General features: G+C 45.7%; 2 protein-coding genes across 2 annotated transcripts in view; one reads left to right on the top strand and one right to left on the bottom strand.

Moving 5' to 3' along the window:
- Positions 1–8,478, top strand: part of Cdhr3 (cadherin related family member 3) — a 56,467-nt gene extending 47,989 nt beyond the window's left edge. The window contains 6 exon segments of the mRNA XM_048337408.1: positions 569–750; positions 2,950–2,963; positions 4,569–4,600; positions 6,610–6,658; positions 8,155–8,402; positions 8,404–8,478. Coding sequence (XP_048193365.1) covers positions 569–750; positions 2,950–2,963; positions 4,569–4,600; positions 6,610–6,658; positions 8,155–8,402; positions 8,404–8,478 — 600 coding nt within the window.
- A 1,774-nt stretch (positions 8,479–10,252) lies between these two features.
- On the bottom strand, positions 10,253–10,900 carry LOC125345816 (low molecular weight phosphotyrosine protein phosphatase-like). The gene is made up of 2 exons (XM_048337876.1): positions 10,575–10,900; positions 10,253–10,346 (listed from the first exon to the last, which is right to left on the bottom strand). Exons 1-2 carry the CDS (start codon positions 10,898–10,900, stop codon positions 10,286–10,288), a joined length of 387 nt encoding a protein of 128 aa, XP_048193833.1. The 3' UTR covers positions 10,253–10,285.
- Between the last annotated feature and the right edge of the window lie 1,332 nt (positions 10,901–12,232).

Raw genomic sequence — 12,232 nt, 5'->3', positions numbered from 1 at the left:
GGAGGAGCTAGAAGCCCCGTCCCACCACTGCCCTGAGTAAAGAATTGCTACCTTCCTTGGACGTACTCATGGTCCAGTTGTGACATCTCCAATCCTGAAATCTCCACAACGTGTTTGTTATCTGTCTCCCACTCAATGAAGCAGATGCTGAACTTGAGGTCTCAGTGTGATCACAGCCCACTCATCTGGTGGTGGCAGCTGTGCAGAGTGAACATTGAAAAGTCTACAAGGTGTTAAAAAACAACTTTCATGACTCCTGTCTTCTCAGTGAGAGACAATGGCTATATTAGTCCCTGGATTGTGCTGTGTTATGGCAGAAAAACAACCAGTGGATGTTTTAGCTTTGAGAAAGAGGAAGAGAGACAGTGAATGAAATCAGGCCAGAAGTTGCTTTTCATTCACTAAATTCTCTGGGTTTGGGCTAAATGGATATTTGCAAAGTCTATAAATAAGGGTATGGGTGGAAGCAGGAGCATGTCCAATTCACAGTAAAAGAGCAGTGGAGATAAACACTTGACCCAAGGGACTATGGCATGCCTAACTCCCCTCCCCATCTCTGCCATTCAAGCCCAAGATTACCTACCAGGTTCTCAAGGAAAACATCTATTCTCCATCCATGTGGTACGTGCCTTTCATCATCACTGTGGGCTCCATGTTGCTTCTGGGTCTCCTGGTGACTCTGATCATCCTGTTGGCCAAAGCCATCTACAGACACTGCCCCCGCAAAGCTGGGAAGGACAAGAAACCTCTGTAAGTTGCTAGTGGGCTGGGCCCCTGCCCCAGGATTTCTGGGCAGAGCAGTATGCCTGGAAGAAAGAAATGGAAGGGAGGAATGCCAACTGCCCTTGGACCCAGTGTACCCTCCTTGTTTCCTGTGGGACCAGGAAGGCATTCCTTTCATTTTCCCTAGCAACCTCTCCTGGCCCTAATGGGATTGCAGGGACCTTGCCTAGATAATGGCTTATTTGTAGAATATTGACAGGAAAGGATAGTATTAAAGGAAGCATAAAGGGAATTAAGATTTTGCTCTCAGTGACTCAGTTGGGCTTTTGTTTGACTATTGGCAGGGAAATAGTGTAAACTCGTTTACCTGCTCTCACTAGTGTGTACATGCTTCTTATTGTGAGAGCCTAGATGGTGTCCTTGCATGGCTAAAACCAGGTAGTGGCATGAAGTGACCACAATACTGAATTGTCACCAAATTCTCCCAGAGTTTCAGGGTTCTCAGCAGTACTCACAGACACAGAATGATGAGCTAAGCTTGGGTTTTAGAATTAGACAGGGCATGTGTTCACTTCCTGGCTGCATTATGTTCTATGGTCTGGGGAAAGTGAGAACCTGTATAAGCTTCAGTATCCTCATTTGTAAGGCTAACCAATTTAATAAGCCAATATAAAAAATAAGTAAAAGCACTTGGTACCATTCCTGATATTTTAAATTGTTGCATTATTTTTCTTAGCTAAGACCTAGTGAGAATAAGATTCAAGATTCCAAGTTTAAGTCTGCACCGAGATATATTGGGTTGAGGACACCTCTGACTTCTAAGATTCCCCAATGGCAAAAAATAAAAAGAGTGATAAGACTCCTATGCTTTTTAAAGATATTTGAAGACTAGCTGTTAAGTAGCCAGTCATTTAAAATTTATGGATGAAAGACTTCATTAGCAGAAGAATGTGCACTGTAGTTTTCTGTATTTGTTGAGGAGGTTTGTTGTCAATGGCAACCTTGACTTCAAGGTAAGAACTCATTGAGCATCTGCTGAAATTTTTTAAAAGGCATTTTGTTTGGACTCTGCTCACAAATTGACTTCTAAAAATCCTGATCGTAAAGGAGAGACACATAAGCTTGTAAGGATGGGAAGGGTGGCTGTGTCCTGCAATAGGATTTGGGTAGAGATCTTGGAGGACTTAGAGCAATCTGATAGACACATTATGGCTAAATGTTAAATAGGCACCTTGAACCTGGTTATTTCTATTTTAAATATTGTTTTCAGCGTGGTTGACTTAGGGAAACTAACTAGAAATTCAGTCTTAGACTGGCCTCTCTGAAAGTTAGTTATACAGACAATATGTGTCAGAAGGTGAGGGATTGGTGACTGGTTCAAAGTGAGGGAAGGGAAAGATACTGTACAAAAGGAAGTGTGCACACTACCTGACTCATATAATTATAATCCCTTTGGCTGAGAGCTAGTGGATCACTCCTGTAATCCTAGAAACTCAAGAGGCTGAGGTATAAGGATTATGGTTCAAAGCCAGCCTGGGCAGGAAAAGTCCATGAGACTGTGATCTCCAATTAACCACCAGAAAACTATAAGTAGAACTATGGCTTCAAGTGGTAGAACACTAGCCTTAAGCAAAAGAGCTCAGGGACAAAACCCAGGCCCTGAGTTCAAGCCGCACAACTGATAAAAATAAAATAAAATAAAAAATGATAAATCCCTCTGTACATCATCTTTATAATAACAATAAAGTAAATAATCATAATTTTCAAAAAGCAAGGGATCAAATTATAGTCATAGAATATTAGAAATCAAGATTACCATGAAAAGGGCTTAAGTCCAGTTCTTCTTCATGGTATAGGAAACCAAATGCAACTGGCAGCCCTTGAATCTTCCCTGCCATGAGCAAAGCCCTTTACTTTACTGGAGAGAAAAATGGGATGGGAAGAATTACTAGGTAGTCTGACAGAGCTGGTCATGCCCTCAACAGGACACCATCTTCCCTGGAATTCTGTAAGGCAAAGTTTCAAATGTGTCAAGTTCCTAGAACCACCCTAGTCCAGTGACAGAGTTACAGGGGTGCCACCCAAGCCTCTCCCTAGCCCCTTTCGAAGCCAGCCTCAAAAGCCCAAGAGACAAGGTTGCCCAAAGGATCTCATGTTATTATGTGTGCTCTTATGCAGAATACTTTCAAGTTAATTAATATGCATCTATTTTCCCTCTGTCTATAGGGCAAAGAAAGAAGGTATGTACAATGCCTTTTCTCTTGATTATTTGTTGGGCTTTGATTGCTGTGTTGTACTGAATAAAAACTGCTCTAATTCAGAAACAGTCAGGACACAAGTATACCTTGGTGGGTGCTTAGCTGCATCACTGTGGGTGGGGTAAAGTAGAGGGCAGTTGTTACTGGAACATGGAAGGGCCGGGTCCATGATATCTTTGGTGCACTCTGCCCACTCCCCTATGTCCTACTTGCCTCCTACCCAGAGTCAGCTCCAATCAGCTCAGCTTAGGCACCTAGGTCTGTTCCTCACCAAATAGGACTGGCATAAAAACTCTACATTGCGGCAGGGGGGGGGGGCGGGGAGGAGGGGAGGGTACAGTAGCACATGCCTATAATCTCAGCTATGTAGTGGATAGAAGTAGGAGGATTGAAGTCCAAGGCCAGCCCTAAGCATAAACTCGAAACTTTTCTTCTGGATAACAAAGGATAAAAGGGCTGGTAGCCTGGCTTAAGTGGTAAAGAACTTTCCTAATAAGCACAATTTTGCTGTACTGAGTTTAATCCCCAGTACAGCAAAACAAAACAAAACAAGGCTCACCGATGTGTTGCACACAGGCAGTATTTACTTACTGCTGCCTTAGGGGCAGAACCCTGTGCAGTAGTCCTGGACACACTTCTGAAAGAACAAATGAGAGTTCATTTTCAGGTTATGATGGATTTGATCATTTTCACAGACTTGTTAGAAAGGGAGACGGAAGGCAGTTAAATGGGCCAGGAAGTTGGGAAACTGAATGAGATCAATATGAGACCTTCAGGCCAGAAAGGCATCTCACCCTGATGCTAGCCAGTGAGTTGTTGCCTCAAGATGACCCCAGGCTGGGGAGAGAAATATGACATAGATTTGAAAGTGTTATTTTAAAATGTTTGCCTTGGCCATTCCATTCATACACATGTATGTGTGTCTCTGATATACTGAAGGCACAGCTAAGAAATGTTCAAGTTTTGATTATAATGGCTATTGATCATAAGGAATAAGATGATCAAAAAATTCCTGTGTTATGAATAAACAAACCAATCTTCTTTCTTATTGCTAAAGCCATTTGAAAGCTGATTTTCTGGCTAATATCCCATAATAATAAGCTAGAAAAAGGTTTTGAAAACTTAAATTGTGTATATATTATATACACGTATGTATGTATGTAGGTAGGTCTTTTTCTTTTTCCTCTTATTGATTGTACTGAGGTTTGAATTCAGAATTTGGGGATTTCTCAGATTACATTCTACCACTTGAGTCACACCTCCAGCCTGACTTTTTGCTGGTTATATGGGGATGGAGCCTTGAAGACTTTTTTGTCCAGGATGGCTTCGAGTTGTGATCCTCCCAGCCTCCTGAATAGCTATAATTACAGGCATGAGCCATTGATACCTAGTGTATGTGTGGTTTTCTTCTGAGAAAATGGAAATCTGTCATTTGCCATGTCTAGAGATAGAAACATTACTTGCTTTTTCTGTAAGACTGAGTTCACAGCCTGTTTGGGGGAAATCCCACAGTGGAGGTAGAATTTTCAGGATCATTTAGTGCCCAAGCAGCTGCCTGTTCACTTCTGCCTGTTTTCTTCCTGGCAGATATGAAGAACTTGAGGAGAGAGGTGGTGGTGGTAAGTGTGTGGGACCTATGGCAACCTGGCTGGGGTGGGTGGGGGGGCACTTTCGTCTCCCCCTCAAGTATCACAGGGCTGTTTGTTATTCAGGGAGGTATGTGCATTTGGCCTGGGGCCCAGCTTACCGTGTGATGAGTTCCTGATAGAATTCCTTCCCTCCACTGAACATGTCTGTGACTGTATTTGCAGAAGCACCAGGTTTCATAAATATTGAGTAGTGGTGTTGATTATCTGCACCAGCTCTCCAGCAGAGTGTGTTGGGGGAGTGGAGTTTATCCACCAGAACTGGCACTTCAGCTCTCAATGGGATTTAATCTTTCTTTACTCTTCCACAACCTTGCAGAAAAGCCATAGAGAAAGAGCCCTGCTTGGGGCTGAGCTGGGTTCTGTAGCTTAGCCTAAGTGACCTTGGGGATTGCTGGGCCTCTTGGATGTTTAGACTCCTCTTTTGTGAACTGGGGAGGAAAGACACCTGGCCTGAGGTAACAGGTGGGAAGATATTTGGGAAATGAGGTGTCTCACAAACACCAAGCCCAGAAGAGAGCTGGAGAGTCCTGGCTCCACCTCATCATCCTCTTTTTCTTTCTCTTATAAACTCACTGGCGAGTAAATCCCTCACACTCCTAGTGCTTCCCTGCTCCCACAATAGAACTTGAGCTACTCCAAGACACAGGCATTTGGTAACTATGTGCAGTAAAGACATCCATGCCAGGCACCGCTTCCTTCTTTAAGCTGTTCACCTTAGCACTTCTATGTCCTGATAAGTCTACATATGGAAAAGACAATTGTTAGTCCCCAGAGCTTCAGTGTGTGAAAAGCCCTCTTGGCCTTGACATTCAGAGATGGCCTTTGAACATGCAATTAATAAATAAAACCCTTGTGACTGCAGAAAGTATCACTGCTTAGATGACCCCATAGGTGAAACTCTTGTGATCTCTATTTCCCCCTCCCCCTCCCCGCCTCAGAGCTGGGGAGCTGTGGGAAAGAAGGGAGGTGATCTGTTACATGATGAAAATGGGATTGAAAGGCAGACTAAACTCCATACACCCTCTCAGTAGCCTGCTTAAAACCCTGGCATCAGCTGGGTATAGTAGTTCACATCTGTCATCCCAGCTAACTTGGAAGGCAGAGATGGGGAAGATTAAAGTTTGAGACCAGCTCCCTACAAGGGGAGTAGTTAGCAAGACTCCCTTTCATCAATAAACCAGACTTGGTAGTGCAATCTATAACTGCAGCCACATAGAAAGCACAAGAAGGAGGATTGTGGTCTAAGGTCAGTTCCAAGCCCCTCTCCCCCACCCCCAATAAAGAAAGCAAGACTCTATCTGAACAATAACAAGCATAAAAAAGGCCTGGAGTAGGCGGGGCGGGGGGGGGGGGGTTATGGCTCAAGTGCTAAAGACTCAGAGTTCAAATCCCAAAACAGCTAAAAAATAAAAATCCCCGATCGCTGAACTTTAAAGGGCATGCTGTGAGGGAAGGAGATGTCCATGGGGTCAAGGAAAGAATGTTCCATTCCCTAGAGATCGGGACCTGGAGGGGAGCCCAGAGCCCGGAGGTGGCTCCTTGTGGCTTAGGGGAGGGCAGGCAGTAGTAGGAATGCCAAAGCTTTGAGCTCCTGGAGATTTATCAGGGTTTGCTTTACAAATCGGCCTGCCTGTGCCCTCACCAAGGCAGTACAAGACAGCTGGCATCATAGCTTAGGGATCACTTACTCAGGGGGGTTTTATTAACCCCCAATCTGGGTTCATTATCTATCTGGGACTCCTAGCACTCACCATCTCCTCTCACAGCCTTGTAACTCAGCAAGGTAGCTCTGTGTGTCAGTGATAAGCATTGTGCAGATAGTCACACACACACCCTTCACCTCGGTGCCCCCAGCACCTGACATTGAACAAATCCTGCTGAGAAGCTTTGGGAAGGACTTCAGGCTATGGAGATAGGGAGTCCTGCCTGGGATGGAGCTACTGCCACATTGTGCTTGAAGCGGTCTGTCTTCTCCTTAGGAAATGGTCAAGACGAGCACTATCTTCGATGGAGAAGCTGTAGACCCTGGTAAGCCCTTGGGGCACCCACAGAATGCCTTGCAGGCCCAGAGAGGCCCAGTGCAGGCTCCTGCTTGTCACTGGGTTTGTTGTTGCATTTGACCCTGTAGTACAGGGCTGGCCCTCCTCAGGCTAAAATACAACTTGAGATGGGCTCTGGGCACAGCTGGCATGCAGATGTGCAGGCCCAGGTTCTGGGTGATGCCTCTCAGGCCTTCCACCTGCAGCTCCTCCTGAAGGACCATACTTCTTTCTTGCCTTCCTTCATACCTATTTACAAACTAAATTCTAGAACCACGCTTCCACCCCCCTTCCCCTGCTTCTTGGGACCTCCTGGCCTGCCCCACCTTTCCTGAATAATGCTTCTAGGGACACCTTATCAGGAGTAGGAGGAATGGCAAGTTTAGCTTTTATTTTTCTCTTAGGTCAGGGCCAAGAATTTCTTCTTGGTCAGCACGATGAGCATAAGGTAAAGCTGGCCCCTGGAGCTCTCATTACCCCCCTGAAATCAGCTCCAAATTGAGCTCCTTCACACACATCCCTCTGCTTACAAAGGCTCAATTATAGACACGAATAAAGGGAAGGAAACCAAATTCAGAGGCAAGTGAGCTGGCTTTCTGCCACTCTCATAAGCAAACCGCTCTGGTCTGGGAAGGAGGATGGCTCCTCTCCAGTGAGAAGCTGCTGCTGTTGGAATTAAATTTCCCTCTATTATTAGGTACTTGTTACCATAATGCGCCCACATTAGCATAAGTGCTGGTGGGATCCTGAGCTGAGGGCCGCCTCATTCCTTCTGGAAGTGGCAGGAGCCTGTGTCTTGGCCCTCAAACCCCAGCTCCCAAAGCAAAAAACCAGGGAAGACTTTGGTGGGTTTTTGTGTGTTTGAGAAAAAAGAAAAAGGAAGACATAAGCCAACTGGCTTAATGTGAACAAACACATCAGTTAATGTCTGCTGGCTCTGACACAATAAAGGGTTCCCTCCCCTCCTATCCAGCCGGACCAGATCCGTGTGTCTGTGTCTCAAATCTCTGCCAAACTAACATAAATAAAAATCAAAGGCTTTCCCTTTTTACTCGTGAATTCCTTCTTATAGCAAGGATTCCAGGACCTTTTTTTAAAAAACAAAAACAAACAAGATAAACCAGAACCTAATGGGTAACTCTATTAAAGATCAAACCTAATCCAGACAATGGCCACAAAGAGTTCACGATTTTCATCTTGAATTCATCTCATAGGTGAGATACCCCCACTCCTCAATTGTTGTCGTCATAGAGGGGTACCAGGTGCTGCCGCTGTGGCCTGAGCTGCATGGCCTGGGAGGGAGAGGCTGGGGACAAGTTGTGCTGCATGGAAGAGAGTCAGTCACACTGCCTTCCAGAACACTGCAGCCTTCCCTGGCAGTCAGAACAGAGCAGGGATGGGGGTGGGGGTGGGTGAAGCAAGGCAGACTTGTTTGAATTCTCTGATTTAGATGATTACTGTATTCCTTCCACCACCCCTCTCTAGTGACTGGGGGAATATACGAATTCAACTCCAAGACGGGAGCCAGGAAGTGGAAAGATCCATTTACCCAAATGCCAAACTGGACAGAGCTGGGCCCCTGGGGAGCTGCTGCTGGCCCATGGAGAGTTGCTGCTGGGGAAGGGCCTGGCCCACTGAGGAGAACCCTCGGCGAAGGAGATGGGCAGAGGGGCAAAGCACAGACAGAGAATACTGGACTGAGTTTCCCAAGTGAAGATGGCAAGCTGGGCACCTCCAAATAATAGAAACTCAGCCCTTGTGAGCAGGGCAAATCCTCAAACCACACAAAGGAATATGAATGGCATATAGTGACCAGGCCTACCATGCAGGCCAGGGGAGGGATTTGTATCCTTGGGGTGCATCATTCTAAATTTCAGGGGGACAGGAGTGGGTGTGGCACAGGTCACGGGTTCAGACATTCAGGGGATCAAATGGCATGTTTGATCAAGATGTACCAAAAATTAGAAAATGGTCTGATCACATCATTTGCCTCCCTCCTTCTCTCCCTCCCTTCCTTCCTTTCTTTTCTTTTTGGTGTCTGTACTGAGACTTGAACTCAGAGCCGGGGGACTATCCTTTAGCTTTTTTGCTAGCATTCTACCACTTGAGCCACAGCTCTATTTCCAGCATTTTTTTTCAATGATTAACTGGAGATAAGAGTCTCATGGACTTTCCTGTCTAGGCTGGCTCCAACCAGTCCTCAGATCTTAGCTTTCTGAATCAAGAGGCACTGGCACCCTGCAGTTTGCCTTTTTCTGAGATAGCACAGTAGAAATTTCTCTTAGAGTTTAGGTCAGCAAGGAGTATTAACTTTTTTTTTTATCTTATATAACTCCATAGTTGTTTATTTTGAAAACAATCTTTTCTGAAATATCCTTATAATTTGAGGTGAGCTAATTGATGGTACACCCAAGTTACATGTTTGCCTGGAAGTTACTAAATGCTGATGAAAGAATAGTTACCAACATATCATTACAGCACACCAACCTAATAGGACCCTGCAATTTTTCAAACTTCATGGCTGGGGCTGGGGATATAGCCTAGTGGCAAGAGTGCCTGCCTCGGATACACGAGGCCCTAGGTTCGATTCCCCAGCACCACATATACAGAAAACGGCCAGAAGCGGCGCTGTGGCTCAAGTGGCAGAGTGCTAGCCTTGAGCGGGAAGAAGCCAGGGACAGTGCTCAGGCCCTGAGTCCAAGGCCCAGGACTGGCAAAAAAAAAAAAACAAACTTCATGGCTGGTCAATTTTGGTTGGACACTTGAGTTGCATGTGTATGGAAAACATTCTCTCCACTGACTGAAGGTAACCTGCATACAAGTGTACTTCCAATATAGAATTCAATTCTTAAAGGCAAAATGGCTCAAACTGGAACAAATAAGCTGACTCCCATGAAATAAACTAAATACAAAGCAACAAGTAGTAAGAATACTAAAGACTTATTCCACCAGTCTTCCTCTCATTTTGTGTTGTTATTTTGTATTTTGAGGCATGTTATAGCCCAGGCTGGCCCTGAACTTATGATCCTCCTGCCTCAGCCTCCCTAGTGCTGGATTTACAGGCACCACCATGCCTTGCTTCTATCTTAAACATACAAGTGTGCTCTTTGAGTAAACTGAGTTAAAACATTTCTGAGAACAGAGGAGCTGCTATCAGTAGAGCTATTGTGACTCTACAAGAGCCCAGGTCAGCAAGGTACAAGGTAAGCAGTAGCACTGGGCAGTGCTAGGCATGCAACATGCCAGATAGACCACACTGTCCAGGTCCTCCTGAGCTCAGGTCATTATTACTTCACGGGGTTGTATTTTGTTCTTCCCTATTTCCTTGTTCCACTATTTTGTAATCAGGACAAAATGAGAAGTTAATTAACTTCTTGGGTAAATAAAACTAATTTGTCACCTACAATTATGTTTAAGATAAGAGTAAGTCAGCTGAAGAAACAACAGGGGCTGGGCTAAGGAAAGCGTCTACATTTAGGCACAGGACTAGTGGGCGAGTTGTTGGCTTGGCTGTGGGCAGTGCTAACCTAGTGGGCCTTCTCTAGGAAGGCCTTGCCACACTGGAGGCACTGCTGATACACCAGCTCGAAGTCAGAGTCGTTTGCATAATAGGGATCTACAATAATGAGTTGTTTTTGTGGATCATAGCTCCCAAGTAGTTCAATTTTAGCTTTGCAGTTTTTTTTTTTTTTTTTTTTTTTTGCCAGTCCTGGGCCTTGGACTCAGGGCCTGAGCACTGTCCCTGGCTTCTTCCCGCTCAAGGCTAGCACTCCGCCACTTGAGCCACAGCGCCGCTTCTGGCCGTTTTCTGTATATGTGGTGCTGGGGAATCGAACCTAGGGCCTCGTGTATCCGAGGCAGGCACTCTTGCCACTAGGCTATATCCCCAGCCCCTAGCTTTGCAGTTTTTAACTTGATTACTTTTTCTATTCAAATCTCTCAGATTGCTTTCATCCATACACAGCATGTAGTCGAATGTAGCCAAGTCTTCTTTGGTGACCTGTCTTGCTTTATGGGCTGTGCTAATGTCATGATTTCTTAGGCAGCTCATAGCTCTTGGATCTGGGGCATGACCCACGTTCCAGTCAGAAACAGCACCGCTGTCAATGGCCCAATTATCTGAAACATTTTGGTCAGCTCCAAGTTTTCTGAAAACTGCTTCTGCGGTAGGTGACCGGCAAATGTTACCTAGACACACAAATAGTACGGAGTTGGGACTCTGTTCCACCATCTTCCTGGGTTGGGTATTGTGGGGATGCTGACTGCATACGTAGAGGGGCAGTCCCCGATTGACCCTCCCCTCCTCCCGTCCTGGGGCCATATGGCCAGAAGCCACTCCTACGCCTTCCGGGTCTGGAACCAGAGGGAGTAGTTCTGGCTCGGCCTGCCTCCCGTCCCCATCTCAGGTCCACATGGATGCTTTCAAGATGGCGCCGCCGGAGCCCAGGGTCGGTCCTATTGGGGCATGACGTCAGCCTGTGGGGGGAGTCCCAGGATGCCACTCTTGCTGAGACAGCCCGGCTCAGCCAGTTAGCCAAGTCCTTCCCTTCCCACCTTCCCACCTCCATCACGGTAATAAATCCTTCTCCCTGCCCGTTGGGCGGTTGAGACCCATTCAACCATCAAGGTGTCTCCCTGATGTCTCTTCTCTTCCTGCCCCTGTTCCTGACACGTGAGGGAATGGGGGGCGGGAGGGGAGGCATCGGCAACCTTTCCTCAATTTAGCGTAATCCATGAGAGTATGCTTTTGCCTTCTGCTGGAAGAAGACAAGGCCAAGTGCTCTTTCATAGTTTTTGGGGTTCAGGCATTTTCCCCGGGAGGTAGGGGAAAAGGGGTCCTCAGAGGCCCCGACACGGTATTAACTTTTGAATGTGGGATTGCTGTGTTCCTTCTTTGCACTGGCTGTTAGGAAGCTGTCTTCAGCCCACCTTATGACCACTATCAAGGATTTACTTTCACATCTGGGTTCAACCAATATTCCCATTTTTATTGAGCCTGCCCCAGATTTTCTTTATAAACACAGATCAACACCACACACCTCTGTGAGTCACTTTAAGTCTTTTTTTTTTTCAAAAGCATAAGGATAAAAAAATGGATGAGTAAATAAGGACTTGTTCAGCTGGGAAGAAAAAGACACTGTTTTCCATTTTCTACTGGAGTGAAGCTTACATTTGATAAAGCAGATAAATCTAAGGTGTTCAAGCCAATAGGCAGCTTTCTCAACTCTGAGAGACCACTAGTCTGATCTTTATCATCATAGATTACTTTTGCCTCTTTTGAATTATGTACCTCATCATGGAGGTGGTCAGCTTTCCTCGATGTTGTACCTGATACCCTCGTGTAATAATACCACAATCTGTCCATTCTGTGCACTCATCTTTCCACTATTATGCCTTGCAGCACTTTGAGCTTTCTTATATGAGTATGTGTGTGTGTGTTTCCTGGTACATGTTTCTGAGCATGAACCTGGGAGAGGGATTGCTGGAGCAATGACTATATCCAAAGACTTCCAAGATGGTGGCTCCGATTTACACTCAGCATCCAAGATGGAGAGTTCTGGTC

This window comes from Perognathus longimembris, chromosome 2 (assembly GCF_023159225.1).
Source record: "Perognathus longimembris pacificus isolate PPM17 chromosome 2, ASM2315922v1, whole genome shotgun sequence".
NCBI classification, from domain to species: domain Eukaryota; kingdom Metazoa; phylum Chordata; class Mammalia; order Rodentia; family Heteromyidae; genus Perognathus; species Perognathus longimembris.
Note: the sequence above shows the minus strand (reverse complement) of the source record. Positions and strands in the feature narration are given on the sequence as shown.